This window comes from Schistocerca cancellata, chromosome 5 (genome assembly GCF_023864275.1).
Source record: "Schistocerca cancellata isolate TAMUIC-IGC-003103 chromosome 5, iqSchCanc2.1, whole genome shotgun sequence".
Taxonomy (NCBI): Eukaryota; Metazoa; Arthropoda; class Insecta; order Orthoptera; family Acrididae; genus Schistocerca; species Schistocerca cancellata.
The window spans coordinates 614,392,658-614,418,403 of NC_064630.1; the positions used below are offsets into that span (position 1 = coordinate 614,392,658).

The 25,746-nt window shown below is 41.7% G+C and overlaps 1 protein-coding gene across 4 annotated transcripts in view; it reads left to right on the forward strand.

Moving 5' to 3' along the window:
* The window catches only part of LOC126187648 (alpha-tocopherol transfer protein-like), a 122,097-nt gene extending 101,876 nt beyond the window's left edge, over positions 1-20,221 (forward strand). For all 4 annotated transcript variants that reach the window (XM_049928856.1, XM_049928857.1, XM_049928854.1 and 1 more), the window contains exon 7: positions 18,825-20,221. In XM_049928856.1, coding sequence (XP_049784813.1) covers positions 18,825-18,976 — 152 coding nt within the window. In that variant the 3' untranslated portion in view covers positions 18,977-20,221. The remainder of the gene's footprint in view (positions 1-18,824) is intronic.
* The last annotated feature ends 5,525 nt before the right edge of the window (positions 20,222-25,746 follow it).

Below are 25,746 nucleotides of genomic sequence, written 5' to 3' on the forward strand. Positions count from 1 at the left end.
AGGGAGATCTCGGTGGCCTCTAGCTTGGAAGCATACTCTTTGTCTCATTTCTAATTTTTTTTAAATACAGAAAGTTGAATGGTGCACGAAAATTTTTAATGGAAATCAGCAACACTAAAGCAGCTAGAACGAAGGTTTTTGAACTTTTCACTTATTCCGAGCTGAGGACAATAGTCTTGTATTATACTTTGATAAGACTTGGGTTCCACTAAACAAATGCAGAAATGTCTTTTGATAGATTTCAACGGAAGTAGTAGCCTGAAAATATCTACATTTATTTTTGTGTATCCTATATCGGTGATCTGAGTAATGGCTCAAGTGACGAAAGGTCAGTAAGAGCTGGAAACAAAAACTTTGGGAGGTGCGGAATATTCTCTCTCGTATGAAGGCGAGCCGTCGGAACTAAAATTCTGGCGGTGGCATACAGGTACTCGCACGCTGCCGCCCACAGAGTTCTCTCGTAAATGAAACACGTTCATAGGTGACACGTTGCAATAATGTCGACTCATTTGTTACCAAAATTAATTTTAGAGTTTTATGAACAACTTCCATGATGAAAGTTTCTACGAGGTCCAACAGAAAGGAAATTCATCAGCGAGGAAGTTTTTCATCACACGTGAGGAAAAATTTCACACCATTACGTTATTTCGCTTTTATCAGAAAATTTTTTTATGTTTTCGCGCTAAAATATGTGTCGCTGGAATCTACAAACTTCCAAAATATTCGTTAATATTCTCAGTCCACGCGTTAGCGTTTGGGGCGGCGGGTGGAAAAGCTTTTTTATTTGTTGCCGTTCTCAGCACAGGTGATGTAACTACCATGTTGGCAACCAGAAAGTGATTAGCAAAAAACGTGATACCTGTAATTAAAGTTCACTGTGCTCACTCTCAAGGAGAATAAAAGTTATTGATTATTGAAGTTCATTACTCTGAGGATTTAGGATGACGTCTGGGATTCATAGAAAATGCAGTTTACTATAACAATTTAAACCCGAGTGAAAAATTAATTTCCTCTGTACTGCTGTCGAAAATCATGCCAAATGTTTAGTGTGGTGCCACCGCCAGACACCACACTTGCTAGGTGGTAGCCTCTAAATCGGCCGCGGTCCGTTAGTATACGTCGGACCCGCGTGTCGCCACTATCAGTGATTGCAGACCGAGCGCCGCTACACGGCAGGTCTAGTCTAGAGAGACTTCCTAGCACTCGCCCCAGTTGTACAGCCGACTTTGCTAGCGATGGTTCACTGTCTACATACGCTCTCATTTGCCGAGACGACAGTTTAGCATAGCCTTCAGCTACGTCATTTGCTACGACCTAGCAAGGCGCCATATTCTTAAAGAATGTTTTCTGAACTGATAATATTGTGAATCATCTACCGTCAAGATCGACGTTCATCATTAATGGATTAAAGTTAAGTACCAAACTACCTACGTCAGTTTTCTGAATTCTAATTCCTTGTCATGTTCCAGACCTCACATCAGTATAGTTCTTCCCTCCTCACGCCAGCCTGCGTGAGCTAAAACGCGTGCATTTCGGCCTTCTCTAGTAACACGGTGTTGGTTCTTCTGCCAACCCAACATTTAGTATGTCATCGAAACCTCCTGTATTTAAAAAAGTATTCGACTGAACGGCACTGTAATACCTCTCACAAAGGTCAGTTCGAAAATTTGTCGCAAGAGGAACGCCAGTCAAAGCTTGAAGAACTGAAAGAAAATTTGAACCAGCAAGTGTTTCCTATCGTATGAGTCTTTATTATTTATAAAGATCATAAATAAAACTATATTTTATAATCTCATATGTCCCTTAGCAATGTGCCAGTTACACAATATGAGATTATCAGCAACAAGGAACATTTCTTTTCGGTTAATTTTTATATTTGGGTTGCACTAAATCGCGTCGCATAGACATAGGGAAAAGTTTGAGGTGCGTTATTTTTTGCCACGTTCTGAAAAGTCGTCACAAACGTTCTCTCGGGCAGCAAAGTGTCATTAAGAGTCATTCTTGGTTTCTGTTTATTTGTGTTTTTATGGAATGGGAACACATATGTTGTAGTTTGATCTACGTTTTCAATTGATTAAAATGCAAATATTCCAATACGGCGTCCAGAAGAAATACTTTGTGATCCTAAGTGGGTGGTGAAGTTGGCTTTTATGAGTGACCTTACTGGTTATTTGAATACTTTGAACATTTCACTCCAAGGCGAAAATAACTGTGTTGTTAATTTAGTTGCCAGCCGGAGTGGCCGTGCGGTTCAAGGTGCTACAGTCTGGAACCGAGCGACCGCTACGGTCGCAGGTTCGAATCCTGCCTCGGGCATGGATTTGTGTGATGTCCTTAGGTTAGTTAGGCTTAATTAGTTCTAAGTTGTAGGCGACTGATGACCTCAGAAGTTAAGTCGCATAGTGCTCAGAGCCATTTCAACCATTTGTTAATTTAGTTCAGACGACTTAGCATTTCCAAAAAAAGTTATTTTGTGGGAAAAGCAGTTGCGGCAGCAGAATTTTGGACACTCTCCTGCACTAGAAAGCGTTAAACAAGTTGTGGATTTTTCAGATTATGTTAAAATCATTTGCAAATTACAAGAACAGTTTGAAAACAGATTTTAGGAGATAAGTGTGCTTCAACCGGCCTTAGATATATTTGTTCGCCCGTTTTCCCTTCGGGCAGAGGACGTCTCCACAAGTGCTTCAACTACAGCTGATTGACCTGCAGTGCGATATCCACCTGAAGGACGGCTTTCTTATGTGTAAAATTTTGGATGACTTTTACAGCTGTCTTCACGAGAGAAGCCCGCGGCCGAAGTTCTCTCAATGTCTGGTTTCACGTTTATTTGTGAGCGCTTCTTCTCTCTTTTAAAGCTTGCTAAAACTAAGATCCGTTCATTCCTTGCCGATAAAAATTTGACTAATTCTTTGAGGTTAGCAGTCTCACGGAATATTGTACCATACCTAGACAAAATCGTTTCCACGAAAAAGAAAAACGTATAAAATGTTAATTGTCTTCAACAATGTTGACTGTAAGAATTAAAGAGCTTTATAACCTTTATTCTATTTTTAGTAAGATTTCAAACTTGGTCAGTTAAAATTATTACGTACAAAACAGCAAACTAAGGATCCGATTTCTAAACTCTGAAAAGGGATACGAAAAGCTGTAGCATGAAGTAAAGCAAATAGTAGTTGCTTGTAACTGCTAACCGTAAGAATGAGACTCTATATACGTTAAGTAAAATTATTTCTAAAAGAGAATATATATGACTCTGGTTCATTTAAGAAACTGGTATATTTTTCAGACGAGGCCTACTGTACATGTGGCGAGTGTGCATGTGCAGTACTAATAGAATCAACCTGTGGGTCAGAAAACTACTAAGTTGTTCTTCGATTGTTGTTTTAGATGTTGTTTTCTAAAGCTTTGTGTAGTAATTCTGCCACATGAACACGAGATGCTACCTAAAGAGTAAATAGTTTGCTTGTTTTACCGCTCGGCGACCTCTTTTACAGAGGTGCGCATCCTCTGTTATTTTGTTTACTTTGTATCGGAGTCCAGCGCAGAGCAGTACTGTGCGGCCTCACTCGCTCTGCAGCTCTCTCTCTCTCTCTCTCTCTCTCTCTCTCTCTCTCTCTCGCTTCTATGTCGACACATGGGGCCATGAACTACACCGTCTTCCGCCCGGATTGGATGAGCGGAATTTAACAGCTGACATATTACCTATGAAGAAATGCATCAGAAATCCTAAATTAGGTGGCAGCTTAACAGACAAAGTAATTGCGCTGGCAGCCAGCAAAACACCAATAGAATACACAGATTATGTTGCGCTATACAATCTGCAGATGCATTTCGATCAGATAACATGATGGTAAAAGAAATAATCACTGATCCTGAAATACCTCGATGGAGTACTCTAATAAAAAAATCCAGCATAGGCATGAGTATTCAAATACAGAGATATGAAACAGGTAGAATACGGCGCTGCGGTAGGCAACGCCTATATAAAACAACACTTATGTGGCGCATTTGTCACATAGGTTATTGCTGTTGTAATGGCAGGTTATCAAGTTTAAGTGAGGTTTAAGTGAGTTTGAACGTGATGTGACGGTCGGCACACGAGCGATGCGACATAGCATATCCAAGGTAGCAATGAAGTGTGCATTTTCCCATACGACCATGTCACGAATGTACTGGGAATACCAGCAATCCGGTAAAACATCAGATCTCCGACATCGCTGCGGCCGGAAAAAGATCCTGCAAGAATGGGACCAACGATGACTGAAGAGAATCGTTCAGTGTGACGGATGTGCAACCTTTCCGTAGATTGCTGCAAATTTCAATGGTGTACCATCATAAGTATGCGAACCATTCAACGAAACGTCACTGGTATACGCTTTCGGAGCCTAAGGCCCAGTCGTGTACCCTTTATGACTACACGACACAGAGCTTTACACCTCGCCTGAGGCAGTCAACACCGACACTGGACTGTTGATGACTGGAAACATGTCTCGTTTCAAACTATATCGAGCGGATGGACGCGTAAGTGTACGGAGACAACCTCATGAATCCACGGACCCCGCATGTCAGCAGGGGACTTTTCAAGCTGATGGAGGCTCTGTAATGGTGTGGGGCATGTGCAGTTTGAGTGATACGAAACCCCTGATACGTGTAGACACGACTTTGACAGGTGACACGTACATACGCAACTTGTCTTATCACCTGCATCCATTTATGTACATTGTTCATTCCGACGGCCTTCGGTAATTCCAGCAGAACAATGCGAAACCCCACACGGCCAGAATTGCTACAGAGTGGCTCCAGGAACACTTTTCTGAGCTTAAACACTTCCGCTGGCCACCAGACTCCCGAGACATGAACATTATTCAGAATGTTTGGGATGGCTTGTGACGTGCTGTTTAGAAGAGATCTCCACCCCCTCGTGCTCTGACGGATTTATGAACAGCCCTGCAGGATTAATGGTGTCAGTTCCATCCAGAACCACTTCAGACATTAGTCGAGTCCATGCCATGTCGTGTTGCGGCTCTTCTGCGGGCCCAAGAGGCAGATGTATCAGCCTCTTTGGCTCTTCAGTGAATATATAAATGTGTGTTAAAATGTTCTGCGAACGTAAAGAATTATAGACTGCAGTTAGCTGTATACTGTGTCCATCAGAAAATTTACCAGTAGTATATTGAGATGTAATATTCCACTGGACAGGATAAATAATAAATTACTACAATTACATTCAGTTACCCGTCAAAAGCTTTTAAAGAATAGGTACTGGCAGGTGGTCGCCAGATGTGAGTGTCCAGCACTTCAGTGAATTACGATTAATTGTAAGTACGTATCCTGAAACATGCACTGAATAAAATGCTCTCACCTAGACCAAGTTTGAACCTATGAATTGATATGATAATGCTACCTGGCTACATCTTCTTAAGCAATAGAATCAGATAGGAACAAGAATAGCTTACTTAGTGCAGCGTAATAACGGACATAAATTGACACTTTACTTAGCTATGTGGCCGTACCCGTTGTGGTTCAAATGGCTCTGAGCACTATGGGACTTAACATCTGAGATCATCAGTCCCCTAGAAATTAGAATTATTTAAACCTCACTAACCTAAGGACATCAAACACATCCATGCCCGAGGCAGAATTCGAACCCGCGACCGTAGCAGTCGCGCGGTTCCGGACTGAAGCTCCTAGAACCACTCGGCCACAACGGGCGAACCTGATGTGACAAGTTCATGGCCTGGAATTAATACCGTGTATTTAATCCATCTTGTAGTAAAATTGTTACGTGCAGTGTAGATGCTGGGCCTAGTCAGTTTCTCTAGATTTTCTATTTAGAAACCAGTAATTGAAATACACAAAGCAACTGCGTTATATGTGAAGTGACGAACTGTCTGCTTTCTCTGCAACTCAAACTGGTCTGTAAAATATGCAATAAAATAGATGAAACCTATTGTGAACTGCAACTTTAAGAAACGTATAGCTTGATGTTAATAATGGTTAAGAAAAACAGTCATCTTTGTTGAAGGGTTACAACATTACGCAAGATAGACTGATGCAAATTGCAGAGTACACATTAAGCACAGAAGATATTAGAATTTTGAGGGAGTTGCAGGGAATCAATAATAAACCTCAGTTTTTGATTAAGGAAATATGATTTTATTTAAAAACCTTAATTGTGGACACCATGACACAAACACCATCACATATAAGAAGCCACTATCTGTGGAATTTTCAATTAAAAAGAATACCACATGCATAAGAAATGAATGAAGCACCGAAACCGTCGTCTCACCATACGAGAGGCATTCAAAGGAAAACAGGATACCCAACACAACGGGACCAGGGAATGGTTCCATTTAAAAGTAGCAACATACGTGCGAAGAAATTTATCGCCCTGGGAGATGAGACGATCGCTTCTTACTTCGTAGAACGCATCTGGTCGCTGACGGCCCCACAACCATACCCCCTCTTGCACCCCTTACAGTTCATCGTTCGGCTGAAACCGACGTCTACGTATGTCTTTCTTCTGCTCGCCAAAGACCTGAAAATCGCACTATAAAAGATCCAGGTTGTACGGAAGATGTTGAAGTACATCCCGACTCAATTTCTAAAGTATGGCCTTCGTCCGATTGCCAATGTGAGGGCGGACGTTAATATTCAACAGGAGGATTCCATCCGACAGCATTTCTGGGCGATTTGACTTATTTCTGCACATTGTTTGTGGTTTCACGATCGAGGAACTCGACGAGCAGAGGGGTCCTTGCAGTCGGAGGAGGTCATCATGACCTTACCAGAACTTTAATGAACAGCTTTGGATTTGTTTGGTGGGGGGACATGTTTCATGTTCCCACTGTTGGCTCTGCCGTTGGCGCTCGGGCTGTTGGAATGCCGTCGGACGGAACCATCCTGTTGCCTGTTGGACAAAAGCTACACTTGAATGATTTGGTTGGGAAACGTGTAACATCCTCCACACAGGCTGCATCTTTCACCGCGTGATATTCACATCTTTTTCGAGCTGAAGAAAGACATGCGGGGGCTTCGATTTCAGTCGGCCGTAAAGTGGAAGAGTGGACTGGTCAAGACAGCTTCAGACCGCATTGTATTAAACAGAAAGTGACCTCCTCTTCCCCCAGTGGTATAAATGTCTTAAAGGATGTGATCATTACCTTTGAATGGAACCATTCCATGATCCCGTTTTGATGAGTGTTTAGTTTTCTATTGCCTTTCCCTTACAGATAAGTGTTTGCTAATATTTTGAAAATTTTGGAAATACCATAGCAAGCCTTGCAATTTGAACCCGAAAACAGGCAAGCATTTGTAGCTAGAAATCTGCGAATGGACAACAGAAGCATACTTAAACTTTCTCAACTACAACAGCGGCTCAGTACACCAACTCATGTCGACCATCAGACCATCTAGAACTCTCTTCGTGCGTTCGAACCAAATGTATCGCAGTAATCCATGTCGCGGACTTGCTCTCAATTGTCTCCTTGCAAAGAAATGTATGAAAATGAAGTATTATTTAAATCAGTTACATAATATCTCAGAATTTAAGAGTGTCTATTTGCGGAACGTGTATTCGCAAGTTCTCAATTCAACTTAAAGGCGTACGAACATAATGTGTTAAAGTCTCACGGTTTTACAAATCCTGAGCTAAATCTCTAAAATACGAGTAAATGTCTCTTTGAACTGACTTTAAACTTGTAAAGAAACGTTAGAGTTTATAAAACATGTTGGAAACAATCAGGAAAAGCAGTTGAAGTACTACTAGCTCCTACGATTTATGAATCTAAAATTCGGAAAACACAAACTGCACCAGCCCCATCCTCTAAGATCGATTAAAAGCTGCAGGACGCGAGAGCACTGCCGCACGCGCTTATTTTGGGCGCTAATGACCATAGAAGTTTTGCGCCCTAAAACCACAAAAAAAAGAACGCGCTTATTTAATCTTGCCCCCACGCCAAACTGCAACGTAACCGCCTTATTTAATCACTATAAATTTCGCTGATATACAATGTTGGTTTCCAAATGTCGAATTTCAATAACCTCATCCTTAGTTAGAAAGTAACCTTTAAAATGGTTTAATAATCGTATAGTTGTGAAGACTGACCGTAAAATATTCATATCTGAGTAATTGAGAAATGTTGACTGAAAAATCATAAGCTTATTTGAGATGGAAGTATGGGAAGTAGATGCTACCCAATGTGAAATCCAGAACAACCGCTCGATCAAACACTAAGACCAGGAGAGAGAAATCTGTTCACTCTGTGACAAAATGACTGTGTGTTAAATGTTGGCTCTGAATGTTACGAATCTCTGCTAGTTTAAAAAACAGTTGCTGTACAAGAACTATTATCGTAATTTCACGAAAAATGATCACTGAATAAAACGCATCTGACATTATCCTATAAATCTGTCTGAAGTAGGAGTATAGCACTTTCGTAAGATATTTCACTCGCATTATACCTCTAATCTCACACTGACATTATTCTCGTAAACGCACTCAGACAATCACTGTTCCTGACTCTGAACATAAACTCCAATAATAATGAAATTGATGGCTTACCCGTACGCAATGGATCGCTTGTCTGCTCTGCAACCTTGTTTCTTTTTTTTTTATAAACATATGGATTTGACTGTCAAAATTAACTTTCACTCATGTACGCGAGACGTGCAATGCGAGACGGGATTTCATCAGTACTCAAAAATGTTATTCAGCACACAACTTGCGATGGGCAATGTGCTTGTGTGCAGTCAAATAATACCATGAATGCAAATCAAAAATCGCCTACTAATCTCACCGACAAAGAAATAATTGAATCGTCACAAACTTTTAATTCAGCTTCATTAAGTTATGGCAGCAACAGAACCCTCCACACTTCCCTTTCATGAACTAGTTCGAAAAATGCATCTTTAGCACATATCCCTGCTGTGAAAGACAGAACAATATAACTTAATTACAAAAACCTTACAGAAAATCTACACTATAAGCACTATCATAACGATTAGCACGCTAAGTAATTACAAATGTAACAAACCACATTACCTTTAAATGTGATATTTCCTTATTCATACTATATTATAATGCTTCCGCTTAATATCTCTCTTTAAACATCATATTACAAAACATTGCTTCAGATAACACATCCTCTAGTCCGGGGTGGACGAACTTCCGTCCATTTCAAACTATGTACATCATCTTTTCTAATCTGCCCCACGTTCGTTTATGACTGGTCGTCGCATTCCTTCCTTTGTCATAGTCGTGTAGGTTTTCATGAATACTGCTTCATCTGACTCTTGAACGTATTCGATTTTTGTGTGACGTCATCGTTGCTCGTAGTTTGGGAAGTCCAGTTGGTAGAAAGTTAGTTTCAGCCACCGCACTGTTTCCATCAGAGATTTTGCTATGAGGCTGTGACAGTTCATTATTTTTATTTCTTTTGCATACGGATTTCATTTTTCTACTGATATTTCCTTCACTTGCCTGTCAGTCTGAGAGTGCTGCCTGTTGTATTGCTGCTCTTCAGCCGAGAGTGTTTACATATTGTGCAAACAGAGTTTCTTGAGAAAAATTAAACATAAAATATGTAAACGTCTTCAGATTATTAAATAAGGCGGCTGCAAAGTAAAATATTATTCTCTTTAAAATAATCAGTGGGCCGTAGGAAGCATAAAACATTGCGTGGACTGTACAATGGAAGAGTTGGAGAGGGGAAACCCAAACGAAGCAGTGGGAGCGAGGAAAAAGGGGAGGGGGAAGATGATGAGTCCTGGCATGGAGACGAAGAAATGTGTTTTGGTATGGATAAACGAACTGGCAGCGCTCTGGGAAGATGTCACTGTCACGCAGGACAAGGCGTTTAAAGTTTCCCTGGGATGTGATGTGGGCCGTGTGGGTGTGTAACGTTAGGGGGATGTGTTGGCTCGGTATACTAAGAGGATTGTGTCAAGGATCAAACGATAGTGGTTGGTTTGAAGTTCGCCGGATGTGTAGGAAATCCCAAGATGATCAGTACGCATGAGGGTGGGATATTAACAAGTTTCAAAGCTTACCGTCGGCTTCAAAATTGTTACTGAATGTTCAATCAAAATTTTGAAACAATTTTAATCCAGATTTAAAACTAATTTTCATGAATTATAACAGAATCTGAGCGGAAATTCTAAGTGCTTTCGGAACGACAATGAGAATTTGATTTAAAAGTTCCTGAGTGAAAAAGTTAGGTAAGTTTTTTCCAGGGTTAATGCTGTTAAATGAGATTCATATTGTAAGCGAAACCCTTGGAAGGCAACGTGCTTGCCATCTGTATCTTCTGGAAAACAACAATTAGGGCAAGAATTTTCAAATGCTTAACAAACAATGACCAACTTTGTTGAAGAGACTGATCAGATGACGACATTGCTCAGACTTGCATATGCAAGATGACTGCTACACGTAGATTTACCTTATACCTGTAAACTCTACGAAGGGCAATAGAAGAGGTAGAGAAAGTGCATTTTTTGGTGAAACAGTTAAAAGGGATCATCTATCACGACGTAACAGAGCACTGGTACGGATACATGAAGCCATGTGGTTGTAAGTTTAGACAAAGTAAATTTAGTAATGCAGTAGAAAAGACAAACGCAAAGTGTTCTAGAAAGCTTCTCAAATCTTCCAAAAGATGCAGAAGGTCAGTGATGTTTACGAAAAGTGTTAACGCAACTGGATATAACCACCTAGGTAGACTCATGCTTCCGAAATACTCACAAAGGAATGTTTGTTTCCGTTACAGTCTGGATAAATTCGCGACTCCAGATTTATCCTGCACCAACATGAATCGGCAAGAATACAATCTGCAAGAAACGAAAGTGATACCACCTTGAAAGGCACAGACTAAATCCAAAAGCATGTAACGACCTCACTCAAGTGTATTACACAGCGTGATGAAACCAGAGACGTGGATCGTCCGTCGGAAAATTGGCACCAGTGTATCCGCACCTTACAAAACCCGGACCCAGAGTGACTTTCCATGCGACCATGTTACCTCAAAACCTAAAATTTCGTAACCAGCAGCTGACTGGCTTCCGCAGTCCAAAATTCTTAAATCCCGTGAAATGTTCCATGCGCAGCTATACAGGTATAAAAGGCACACAGCCATGCAGTCCAAGTAAGAAAACAGTTATACAGTGGTATGGAAGGTCACAAAATAATAGGTTGCGGAGAACATGAGGTCCATGAAAGGAGATTGCGCGAATAGCTAACGTCTTTGAATCTTACACAGGATCGCAATGAAGGTTGTAAACGGATTTGGGTGTGGGTGTTTTCTTCTTTATTATATCATTCGGTGGCCCCAGAGCAGCGAAGGAAGGTTGACAGTGGAACAGTACTTCGCCCTTCAGCCAAAAGAATTTAAAACGAACAAAGATGGTAAAATTTTTTTAAAAAGATGAACTGTATACAGGGGTTTTAAAATATATAAAAAGACGTTCTTCATTGGTGATACTTAAAAAAAACATATATTTAAAAACAAAGAGCTGCGAGAAAGTTAAGGATGATATTCTACTATAGTTCCCTAGCACTTGTTGGGAAGGACCGGCATTTAGGAGGACTAGTGAGGGCAGGGACATGGAATTGGTGGTTAGCAATGGTTAAGGTATCGGGTTGTGGTGGTAGGTGTAATAACGGAGAATAGTTGGCAGGAAACCGTGGGATTAAGGATACAGGTAGCTAGAGTGCAATGGGAGGGTGGGGGGAGGAGGGTGGCGGCCGCCCACAGTCAGGACGAGGAAAGAAAATGGAGGCGTGAGGAGGGAGGAAGAAGATAGCTGAAGTCTACATCTGCATCTACATCCATACTCCGCAAGCAACCTCACGGTGTGTGGCGGAGGGCACCTTGAGTACCTCTATCGGTTCTCCCTATTACAGTCTCGTATTATTCGTGGAAATAAACAGTGTCGGTATGCCTCTGTATGGACTCTAATCTCTCTGATTTTATCCCCATAGTCTCTTCGCGAGATATACGTAGGAGGGAGCAATATACCGCTTGACTCCTCGGTGAAGGTATGTTATCGAAACTTCAACAAAAGCTCATACCGAGCTACTGAGCGTCTCTCTTCCACTGGAATTTATCTATCATCTTCGTAACGATTTCGCGATTTCTAAACGATTCTGTAACGAAGCGCGCTGTTCTCCGATGGATCTTCTCTATCTCTACTATCAACCCCATCTGGTACGCATCCCACACCGGTGAGCAGTATTCAAGCAGTGGGAGAATAAGTGTACTGTAACCCTGTAACCTACTTCCTTTGTTTTCGGACTGCATTTCCTTAGGATTCTTCCAATGAATCTCAGTTTGGCATCTGCTTTAATGACGATTAATTTTATATGGTTATTCCATTTGAAATCACTCCTAATGCCTACTCCCAGGTAATATATGGAATTTAACTGCTTCCAATTGCTGACCTGCTACATTGTAGCAAAATGATAAACGATCTTTCTTTCTATGTATTCGCAGCACATTACACTTCTATACATTGAGATTCAATTGCCATTGCCATTCCCTGCACGATACGTCAATTCGTTGCAGATCCTCCTGCATTTCAGTACAATTTCCCATTGTTACAACCTCTCGATATACTACAGCATCATCCGCAAAAAGCCTCAATGAACTACCGATGTTATCCACAAGGTCATTTATGTATATTGTGAATAGCAACGGTCCTACGACACGCCCCTGCGGCACACCTGAAATCACTCTTACTGCGGAAGACTTCTCTCCATTGAGAATGACATGCTGCGTTCTGTTATTTAGGAACTCTTCAATGCAATCACACAATTGGTCTGATAGTCCATATGCTCTTACTTTGTTCATTAAACGACTGTGGGGAACTGTACAAAACACCTTGCGGAGGTAAAGATACACGGCGTCGACCTGGGAACCCGTGTCTATGGCCCTCTGAGTCTCGTGGACGAATAGCGCGAGCTCGTTTGGGAACCCGTGTCTATGGCCCTCTGAGTCTCGTGGACGAATAGCGCGAGCTCGTTTTCACACGATCGTCTTTTTCTAAACCCATGCTGATTCCTACAGAATAGTTTTTTAGTCTCCAGAAAAGTCATTATACTCGAACATAAGACGTGTTCCAAATTTCTACAACTGATCGACGTTAGAGATAGAGGTCTATAGTTCTGCACATCTGTTCGACGTCCCTTCTTGAAAGCGGGGATGAACTGTGCCCTTTTCCAATCTTTTGGATCGCTATGCTCTTCTAGAGACCTACAGTACACCGATGCAAGAAGAGGGGCAAGTTCTTTCTGGTACTCTGTGTAAAATCGAACTGGTATCCCATCAGGTCCGGGGGCCTTTCCTCTTTTATGCGATTTTCATTCTTTTTCAATCCCTCTGTCATCTATTACGATATTTACCATTTGGTCATCTGTGCGACAATCTAGAGAAGGAACTACAGTGCAGCCTTCCTCTGTGAAACAGCTTTGGAAAAAGACACTGAGTATTTCGGCCTTTAGTCTGTCATCCCCAGTTTTAGTAGCATTTTGGTCACAGAGCGTCTTGACATTTTGTTTTAATCCACCTACCGCTTTGCCATAAGACCAGAATTTCTTAGGATTTTCTGCCAAGTCAGTAGACAGAACTTTACTTTCGAATTCATTGAACGCCTCTCGCATAGTCCTCCTCACACTACGTTTTGCTTCGTGTAATTTTTGTTTGTCTGCAAGGTTTTAACTATGTTTATGTTTTCTGTGTATTTCCCTTTGCTTCCGTAGCAATTTTCTAACTCGGTTGTTGTACCACGGTGGCTCTTTTCCTTCTCTTACGATCTTGTTTGGCACATACTCTTCTAATGCTTACTGCATTTTATTTTTGAACTTAGTCCACTGATCCTCAACACTATCTGTACTTGAGAAATGGCTCTGAGCACTATGGGACTTAACTGCTGTGGTCATCAGTCCCCTAGAACTTAGAACTACTTAAACCTAACTAATCCAAGGACATCATACACATCCATGCCCGAGGCAGGATTCGAACCTGCGACCGTAGCAGCAGCGCGGCTCCGGACTGGAGCGCCTAGAACCGCTCGGCCACCGCAGCCGGCTCTGTACTTGAGATAAAACTTTTGTGTTGAGCTGTCAAGTACTCTGAAATCTGCTTTTTGTCATTTTTGATAAACAGAAAAATCTTCCTACCTTTTTTAATATTTCTATTTACGTCTGAAATCATCGATGCTGTAACCGGAAAGGGATAGAAAAGTGGGGTAGGTTAGGTTAGGTTAGTGTTGTTTAACGTCCCGGCGACAACGAGGTCATTATAGACGGAGCGCTAGCTCGGGTTAGGGAAGGATGGGGAAGGAAATCGGCCGTGCCCTTTGAAAGGGACCATCCCGGCATTTGCCTGAAACGATTTAGGGAAATCACGGAAAATCTAAATCAGGATGGCTGGAGACGGGATTGAACCGTCGTCCTCCCGAATGCGAGTCTAGTGTGCTAACCACTGCGCCACCTCGCTCGGTAGAAAAGTGGGTTAAATCTATAGGACGGATAGGTTTCAAAGCAAATTTAGTGGCCAGAGAGTGGGACTCTGTTGCAATTACTGACCTCTAAAACACTTACAAGCGCATTGCTCACATATGCCTGCGAAACTTCGACCCCAACATCAAAAGACGGCGAAATGCTGGATGCATTCGAAGAATAACCTTCAAAGAGTGATCGGGCCAATTTGCGAAAGAGGAATATGGTGGAAAAGGTGCAGTCTTGAGTTGAATGTCATTTCTAAAAACCTACCTATCAGAAGAATAGTGAACTGTAACAGAACACGCTGTAAGAACACATAATCCTCACTGCAATCCGGTATGTGGCGGTTGACGCGAGAGCGAATTTGTACGACACACTGTAAACCTTACAAAACACTTGCCAGAAATATCACGGCTTCGTCCGGATTCAGTGGGCTGCAAACTCAGCCTCGACACACACTTCACTTGATGCTATCGGCGCCTGACAATCAATTTTGCCTCACATCGGCCCGTCTGAGGACGCCTTACAAGCTCTAGCAAGGGACGGAGACACATGGCGGAAAATTGTTGAAGAGTCCAAGGTTCACAGTGAACTGCAGAGCAACGAAAAACGTGGATGATATGGGAAGGGTGGAGAGGGTGTGCTGTGTCATGTAAACGGCAACACAGGAGGCTTGGTAATTAGGGGGAAAACAGTGGGCTTGTTGGAGTAGAGTTCACAAGAAGTAGTGCATAAACGAAGGTGATCAGTGTGTGTGAGAAGGTGGGGAAAAGAAGTACTCTGGTAAAGGATTCTTGTAGAGAGGGAGGGGGGATATGAAAGACAGGATGAGATTTTTTTCTTAGGATACTTAAAGTACTTGCTCTTCCTTCTCGAATATAAACAGTTTGAGAGAGACACTGAGCAGTTGTCTCAGGTTTTTTGCAGATGACGCTGTCGTCTATCGTCTAATAAAGTCGTCAGAAGATCAAAACACATTGCAAAATGATTTAGAAAAGATATTGTATGGTGCGAAAATTGGCAATCGACCCTAAATAACGAAAAGTGTTAGGTCATCCACATTAATGCTGGAAGGAATCTTTTAAATTTCGGTTACACGATAAAACAGTCAAGTCTAAAGGCTGTAAATTCAATTAAATATCTAGGAATTATAGTTACGAACAATTTAAATTGGAAGGAACACACAGAATATGTTATGAGGAAAGATAACCATAGACTGCGTTTTATTGGCAGGACACTAAGAAAATCTAACAGATCTATTAAAGAGATTGCCTAGACTACGCTTGTCCGTCCTCTTTTAGAATATTGCTGCGTGGTGTGGGATCCTTGCAAGACAGGATTGACGGAGTAGAAAAAGTTCAAAGAAGGGCAGCACGTTTGTACTGTCGTGAAATGGGGAGAGCCTGTCACTGAAATGGTACAGGATTTGGGGTGGACACTACTAAATCACAGGCGTGTTTCGTTGCGGCGGAATCTTCTCAGAAAATTACAATCGCAGCTTTCTCCTCCGATTGCGAAAATATCTTGTTGACTCCGACCTACATAGGGAGAAACGATCGCCGTAATAAAATAAGAGTAATCAGAGCTAGCAAGGAAATATTTAGGTGTTTGTTTTCTCCGCGCACTATACGAGATTGGAATAATAGAGAACTGTGCAAGTGGTTCGATGAACTCTCTGCCAGGCACTTAAGTTTGATTCTCAGAGTATCCATATGAACGTAGATATACAGGGTAGCGCACGGAATGCGTTACCAATTGTTTCTTTCACAATTTACGGCGCACATTAGATATCCCGCTGGGATCTCTACAGAAGTATCATCAGAGCTTGGAAAAACAAATGAGTTACGAAATGACGTGTAATTCACGATACTGCCGACTAGTAAGCAGCAATGGCTGACAATGGAAGACTGACGACACAGCAACGATCGGCAGTTGTGTTACTTTCTCATGAAACGAAAAGCCTTGTTGTAACTCAGAGGCGTTTTCGACAACCGTTTAACACACGATGGGTCCCTTGCAAGAAGACCATCCACAGGTTGTACGATAATTTTTTACAGAAAGGAGCAGTATTGGAAGCGAAGCGACCTCGGCCCAAGCCTGTTTGTTCGCCGGAGAATATTGAAGCGGTACGAGTTGCTGTACAGAGAAGTCCCGCGAAATCGTGTTGAAAGGCAGCAGTGCAACTGGGAATATCCAGACGCTCCGTTCAACGCATTATTAAAAGTGACCTCCATATGCACCCATACAAGATGGCCCGTGCACAGAAGCTCATTGAAGAACACAAGCCGCAGAGACTAGTGTTTGCCCAGTGGGCGGAGGATAGGGAAGAAACTTTCAACAAAGTTTGGTTTTCAGGCGAGGCGCATTTTCATTTAGACGGTGTGGTTAAGAAACAAAATGTACGCTTTTGGGCCACTGAAAACCTACAAGTGCTTGATGAACGACAACATTATGCTCCGAGGATTACAGCGTGGGCAGCAATTTCTAGTCACGGACTTATTGGACCCATTTTCTTTGAAGAAACTGTGAACAGCGAGCGTTATTTGAGCTTGCTTCGCAATAGCTTCATTCCACAGCTTCTTGCTACTGCCTTGCCCTTCAACACGCATTGTTTTATGCAAGATGGAGCAAGGCCACATACTGCAAACACTGTGTTCGAGTTTTTACACGAGCATTTAGACATGCATATCATTTCCCTCAGGTTTCCAGGTCGCTTCAATGACCGACAAAATTGTCCCCCCCCCCCCCCCCCCCCCCAATAGTCCAGACCTCAATCCATGTGACTCTTTTCTTTGGTGGTACCTAAAGGAAAAAATTTTCCCGAAACGTCCACGTGATTTAATGGAGCTCTCAAGGGAACCTCCCCATCGAACCCCCCTCAGATTTAGTTATAAGTTGGCACAGTGGATAAGCCTTTAAAAACTGAACACAGATCAATCGAGAAAACAGGAAGAAGTTGTGTGGAACTATGAAAAAAATAAGAAAAATATACAAACTGAGTAGTCCATCCGCAAAATAAGCAACATCAAGGAAATTGTGAGCTGAAGAGCGCCGTGATCTCGTGGTTAGCGTGAGCAGCTGCGGAACTAGAGGTCCTAGGTTAAAGTCTTCCCTCGAGCGAAAAGTTTAATTTTTTATTTTCAGACAATTATCAAAGTTCAGGCACTCACACATAATCATCTTCGCTCTCCAAAATTCCAGGACATGTTCAGATTTGCTTGGGCATATGTAGGATTTGACGGTCTACACACGGAAAAATTTGAAAACGTTAAAAATATATGTTTTGACAGAGCACAGAGAAAACTGTGCGACTGGGAAACTGTTGCATTCATTTGTTGCAGTTTATGTGACAAACTCGTATGTTTTCATCACTTTTTTGGGAGTGATTATCACATCCACAAGAAAACCTAAATCGGGCAAGGTAGAAGAATCTTTTTACCCATTCGCCAAGTGTACAAGTTAGGTGGGTCGACAACATATTCCTGTCATGTGACGTACATGCCGTCACCAGTGTCGTATGGAATATATCAGACGTGTTTTACTGTGGAGGAATCGGTTGACCTATGACCTTGCGATCAAATGTTTTCGGTTCCCATTGGAGAGGCACGTTCTTTCGTCTATTAATCGCACGGTTTTGCGGTGCGGTCGCAAAACACAGACACTAAACTTATTACAGTGAACAGAGACGTCAATGAACGAACGGACAGATCATAACTTTCCGAAAATAAAGAAAGTAAAATTTTTACCCGAGGGAAGACTTGAACCAAGGACGTCTCGTTTCCCAACTGCTCACGCTAACCACGAGACTACGGCGCTCATGAGCTCGTATTATCCTTGATGTTGCTTATGTTGCGCATGGACTACTCAGTTTGTATATTTTGCTTATTTTTTCATAGTTCCACACAACTTCTTCCTCTTTTCTCGTTTGATCTGTGTTCAGTTTTTCAAGGCCTATCTACTGTGCCAACTTATAACTAAATCTGAGAGGGGTGCGATGGGGAGGTTCCCCTGTAAGAAGACTTATTCTTGAAGCAGGAAGTGAAATTACGGAAGACATGAGTGGTAGGGTAATCACTAACTTCAGTTTGAAGGAAGTTAGAAAACGAGATGGTGGCCATATTGAGCATGTGCTGAGTAAGAACAAATCTCCATAGACGGCTCTATATTGTAGTATATGTTCCTTTCAGATTGTATTGTCAATCAAGTTTATATTCAAAAAGAAAATGGTAACACATTTCGCGCGCCACCCTGTAGATGTAAATGAATGAGTTCTATGTGCTGATGTGTTCTCTATCTCTGAGTGGGAAATGTTCTGCCGCAGATGCCGCCTGGAAGAAACTGTCGTCATACCGAGCGTTCTTCCTGGAGCAGGACAATTACGTCACGGACGAGAGCCGCCGGCCGCCGGGCAGCAGGAACATGAGCGACCTCTACGGCGTCGAGGGATCCTTCCGGAAGCTCGCCATCGACTAACCTAACGGGTCCGTCCACCGCCTCGAGGCCAGGCTGCGCTGCGTCAGCCGCTGAGCGCCGGACTACAACGGGGTCACGGTCGCCGGCAGTGCCTACCTACCTGCCAGCCAGCCGTACACAATTATTCTGCCAAGTGTTGCTTCCCGTATATTTTGTGAACGGTTCAAGATATCGAAACGATGTTTCGTCAAGTAGCAGGCGAGACAGGCATGTTGTTTTATCGATCGAGGTACTGAGACAAGAACGACAGGCTTTTTCGACGGCAATCGAGAGCTTTTGAAAAGACAGCTATGGTAATGCAGTGCATTTAAGCCTTCTATAAACATTTATCCATAAATGAAAATACTGATTTTCCTACTTTTTCTTCGAGGAAAGCTTCCTTCTAGGGTAAAGTGTAATTTAGATACCGTGTTCAACTGCTGAGCAATACCGACTATTGGTTGGTATTGTGTTGCGCATATCGACAGTGTGGCAAAACAAAACTTACTGAAATACTGAATTTTAAATATGGAAAACTAATCTAGCTAAAGGCCTAGTGGTGTACTCAGTGACAACTGTTAAGCTGAAACTCAACACTGAAGTACAGTATGAAAATTGTTGATAGGAAGTGCAATTTCAGAATTGAATGACCACAAAAATAAAATGCTGCCCTGCTCAGAAGAAAAATAATTGTTTGAGATTTCCTACACTGATCGCTGTAAATTAATCTGACTGCTTAGCACACCACATGATAATTCTGAGTGTGAAGTCTATCCTCCTAAGTGCCAAAATTTTGATTTGCCCTGAACTAAAAGTAACTTGCTTTATGCTCAGCATGTTGTCTTGTGACCGATGTCTTGACGCTCTTGAAAGCAGATTCAAATCATTAAACTCAGCAGCTAAAGAAAAAATAAACTGTTCAGTACAACATTTGTGTATGCTCGTGAGAGACAATCTCTGCGTGTGGCATAAGGTATAGTGCACACACGGCAAAATATTCAAAACATTACTAGGAATGATGGAGGAGGGCCAACTTATGGCATTACGACAGACACCGACGACAGCGCCCTCTAGCAGGCGCTGTTGAGGTCTACGAGCGCCGCTGCAGATTCAGCCCATTCCACCAAGTGCAGACAACCAGGAAACATCACTTCAGCTTAGTTTGCTATTGGGACTTTGCATCAGTTACGATGGGTCTACGACGTCGCACCTACGTGCTCATCATCTTAAGTTATGTAATATGTTTGCATATGCTTATACACTAGTAAAGGTTCTTAAACTGTATTTGCAGTACCGACGTGTTTTACCTTTTCCTGCTCCTACTCACGTTCTGCAGGAGCAGACCCACTGCCACCTTCCAGGCTGGATACAAAATTCTCAAAAAAAGACATAAAAAGACCTTGACAATTACAGGCATTCCAACCGATTGTGTTATTTGTGACAATGAAAAAGGAGAGATCAAATTAACACAAACTGAAACGTTTTTAGTTATGTGAGTGACAAAGATTCCCTACAGTTAATAGTTCCGATAAACAAACATTTCACCTCGTGCATGCACTGGTCACCTTGAAAAGTTTTTCCAAAAAATTTTCTCCATCAATAGAATCAATAGCGCATGTTTACAAACAGTTCTCATCTCCGTAATAAGGTATTCCAGATAACTTTATTGTATTCACAAATACCAAGTCTCCTTCTCTAAAACCTCAACTTCTCACCTACTACGTCTCGAAAAAGACGGCCCAGCGCTGCGCAACTGACTGGCGAACAAGTTAACCACACAAAAACTTAAACACAGAGTCATCGATCCTACTCATTACTAGTGCAGCGCACTCTTTCACCTTTCTCCTACCCAGCACAGTAATGGTGAATTATTGACACTGACAGGACACATATGGGAACCTTAGAAGCTCGTTAATGCTGGTCAAGAAACTTTTCGCTAAGGAATCAGAGATATGCGCTTTAGTTGAAGGTTACTGGAATCTGCTCTCACGATGTTCCCATGCCACGCTCAGCTGTTGTCTGAACCCTTTAGTTTATCCTTCTTTACAAATAAACTGTTCACGCAATCATTAGCATACACACACACTAGAAATAATTTCCCAAATACCCTTCCGATAAGCAAGAAGAGAGCAGATAATATCAGATAATTCTTCCAATCCCTATGGGGTATACAGCAACCAGTGCTTAACAGAATTGGTTAAAAACAGTCTTGGTTGCAATTTAAGTTTTTTTTATTTTTCAACGACGCGTTTCGCCTTATTTAGGCATCTTCAGGTTACCTACATAGAAAATAGAGAACAAATATATCGATTTAAGAATCGCGATCGCGTTGTGCAGACTTGGATAACCTATAAGCATGTATAAACAGATCAAATACTGAAAGAGCAAATACCTTAATTTGGTATTTCTTAGAAGAATCCTTTAGTCAGTGTAGCCAAAGGGCATCGTCGAATATATCAGGCCATCATCGCCTTCGTTAAACTCAGTAAAATCTAGAAATAAAAAATAGTAAAATAATTACCTTTTCTAGATAGGCGCGAGAGGCACCTAGCATTATGCTTACCACCTGAGCCCCTATCTTACTCTGTTGCTACCTCCTGTGAACGGGAACGCGTTATGCAGGTCTTGGTGCCTCTCGCGTCCATCTAGAAGTAATGATTTAACTATTTTATATTTCTAGTTGTTACTGAGTTTAACGAAGGCGAGCCGAGCGGTCTAAGGCGTTACAATCCTGGACTGCGCGGCTGGTCCCGGTGGAGATTCTAGTCCTCCCTCGGATATGGGTGTGTGTGTTCGTTGTCCGCAGCTCGTGGTCGTGCGGTAGCGTTCTCGCTTCCCCCGCCCGGGTTCCCGGGTTCGATTCCCGGCGGGAATTTTCTCTGCCTCGTGATGACTGGGTGTTGTGTGATGTCCTTAGGTTAGTTAGGTTTAAGTAGTTCTAAGTTCTAGGGGACTGATGACCATAGATGTTAAGTCCCATAGTGCTCAGAGCAATTTGAACCATTGAACCATTTTGTGTGTTTGTCCTTAGCATAATTTAAGTTAAGTAGTCTGTAAGCTTAGGGACTGATGACCTTAGAAGTTAAGTCCCGTAATATTTCACACACATTTGAACATTTTTAACAAAGGCGATGTTGGCCTGATGTGTTCGACGATGCCCTTTGGCTACACTGACTGAATGATTCTTCTAAGAAATACCAAATTAAGGTATTTCCTCTTTCAATATTTGATCTGTTTATACATGCTTATAGGTTATCCAAGTCTGCACAACGCGATCGCGATTCTTAAATCGATATATTTGTTCTCTATTTTCTATGTAGATAACCTGAAGATGCCTAAATAAGGCGAAACGCGTCGTTGAAAAATAAAAAAAACTTAAATGGCAACCAAGACTGTTTTTAACCAACACAATAATTTCAGATGACGTTATATACCGGGTGCTCCACTTGTGGTCAGTCAGGCGCATTTTCTCTGGTGTTTCAGCAGATATTGGCAGTTTGGTGCCTGCATTGTATATCTGGAATGTGCCCAAACAAATACTGCTCATTAAGTTTCTCAGGCGACGCCAAATTTAGACGGAAAGCGTCAGTGTGTTTCCGGTTACATTAAAAATGATTTTTAAATCTTGATTTTACGTGCCCATTCGATACATCGGTCGTAGATTACCCTAGAGTGATACTCGTTTCATTGACATGTAGTAAAAGTAAGAATAAAACACGTGAAACAACCCTGAACTCCAGCAGGGATGGGGCAGTGCTAGTTCACGGCGGTAGCAGTCAGCGCCGGTCAGGGCAGGGTGCTGATGGAGTGTAGGTTAGTCACCGTGTTTTACTGTCGCTGTTAATTCATGCCGATAAAACTAATATAACACTGGGTTAATTTGGGACCGCTGTATCGAACGGGCACGTGAAATTACGATTTAAAAATTCACTTTCCTCGTGACGGGAAACCGACCGACGCTTTCCGTCGGCGCTGGGCGTCGCATGATATGACGAGCACCATATGTTTGGAGCGACTCCAGCACCCTTTCGCTAAAAAGAAACTTTAGATCTCTGCCGAAACACGAGTGAGAACGCGCCTGACGACCTTTAGGCGAGACACCCTGTATACACTGTACAAAGTAAGGCAAAGAAGAAATAAGTTTTATAATACAATCGAAGGCCAGTCTTCTTGCTTCTTGTAATGATGGTGCTTGGCTTGAGTGCTCCACTTGGCGGGATTTACACTGTGATAGGCAATTGTGACCACTTTTCCTTTCAACATTATCATTTCGTTAACTTCCTCTACATCTGTATCCATATTTCTAAACTGCTGTGAAATGTATGGCAGAGGCAACTTTCCCTTTTACTAGGTATTACACCTTCTTCGCTTTCTACCCATGTACAGGTGTCAGGAAGAATAAATGATTGCTGAAACGCCTTTGTGCGCTCTATGATTAGTGCAACATCGTCTTCGTAATCCCTCTGGGGGCAGTACGTACTCGACTACAGTATGCTCCTACACTCATTATTTATAGCTGGTTCCTGAAACTTTGTAAATAACATTTCTCGCCATAGTTTGCGTCCATCTTCTGACGTCTCCCAGTTCAGTTTCCTCAGCATCTTCGTGACCCTCTCTCATCGGAAACAACCCTGTGACGGTTCGTGCAGGGCTCCTTTCAGTATGCCCTGTCAGTCCTGTTTGGTACGTATTCCCCATAGTTCTATTCTAGGATGGGCCGCACGAATGTGTCGTTAGCAACTTTATTTGTGGGATGAATATATGTCCCTAATATTCTACCAACGAACGTATCTCTGTCAGCTGCTTTACCTACCACTAAATATGTGTGATGGTCCCATTTCATATTACTACTAATTGTTACACCCACGTATTTGTATGACTTGATCGGCTCTAGCAGTGACTCGTGTTTGAGCTGTTCTCGAAATAAAGTTAGAGGATCAACCTTCGCAACTGTATAGGATAGCGCATTTCCACCCCCTACTTTTTCAGTCACTTCCGTTTCACAAAGATCATCTTTCCTCAAACTAGCCCTTCGGAATATTTCATAAAACGTACGTCCATTTTAGAGACAGTTACCTAATTGTACGATTAAACAAATAAGTCCAAATCTAGTGTACCTTCGATACTTCTGTTTTACACAGTGAGGAAAATTCTTTTTTTCTGTTTTAAATTCTGTGAAAATTTTGTGCTCAGTGGCCAGTATCAAAATGATATTAGCATTCCAGCTGTATACGAGCAATAACTTTTTATTATAAAAGTATTAAATTATAATTCTTTAATTATTTGATCTTAGCCTGCTCCTGTACATAATTTTTGAAGTATGATGTATATTCAATATTATAGTTTTACTGTACTGTCACCAACTTCCACAGTTAAAACTGTTTCCCTGTTAATTTAAGGCAATCCAAGTAACCTAAATAAGTACTACTGAATACAGTCACAAATTGCTTTACATACTGGCATTTCATAACAGTACGTAAAGCGTTTTGCCTCAAGTCACTTCCTTTCCGAGCTCCATTTTACACTTTGGCTCCCTCCGGTTCTGATAGCCAAATTTCCCACACATAAAGTCGTAGGTTGGGTAACAATATTAAAGTCATTTCCGCTGCGTTCCAAATTGCCAAATCCTAGTTTTAGGTTTGCACAAAACACTAACACTAATAGAACGAAACGAGTTTCTTCAGCAGTACTTAAAACTGACACTGTTACATTCACTTCACAGACCGAAATAGAACATTTAATGAAAGCTCAGTTGTCCTTTAACTGCCGTACTTGAATGTATGAAAAATTATTTAAGTAGCTACTACAAATAAAAATTCCTAGCCCATAATAAATCATTGTTGCTCATTCTCTCAGCAGACGCAGGGGAGTGACTGACATTTCATAATGCCCTGCACTCCACTATACCCAAATAATACGAACAACAATATTTTTAATGTTTCTTGCCATAGCAAGAGGGACATTACGTTTCCATACATGACTTCCCACTCACAACGATATCTCATAAGCAAACCGGAATTAAGAATCACCTGCCATAGTTATGTCTGGGGCTTGATAAATATTATCCAATTGCGGATGATTAGCTAATCTCTCAAGACTAAAAAACTGTGCATGTGGTGGATTTATATTATGATGAATTGCTTTTTTTCAAAAAATTGAGGTATTATGTGAGAGGAGGGGAAAGACACAGGGTTTGCCTAACCACATTAGTTTCCAGTATCGTTAACATCTCATAGAACGAAAAAGACACATTTCTTAATACCTGTCGACTGTGTATTGTATTTATGTATAGCTTGAGCAGCATAACTTGCATATAAATACATATGCAAAATAAGGTGCAAAAAAGTGATATGAAGCAAACCATCTTGTGTTAGAGGTTGGAAGATGTAGTTAATATTTCATGTTCCTACCAAAAATCTGCAGCGAAACCGTAACAGAGAGAGTCCTGATACTGAAATAAAGAGAATATAATGAAAGTTTATGCTCTAAACCAGTGACCGTCAAACTGCGGCCCGAATCAAGTGTTCTCGCCGCCAGCTATTCTGAGCCATATTTTTAATAATGCTTCTAGCAACTAACAGCAGGATCCAAAATGTCGACTGAAGTTTAAGAGCTTCCTAAGAGTGAGTTTTTCTTGCGCAGTAACAAACAAAAAAATCTACAGAGAGAGTAATATTTTAAGATTTGCTTGATTCGCGTTGAAGTTGGTGATTTCGGCCTGAGATAAGTTTGCCGCTTATGTTATGGGCAGACTGGTATGTAGAGCGCACAATGCAAGTTTAATAGAAGTG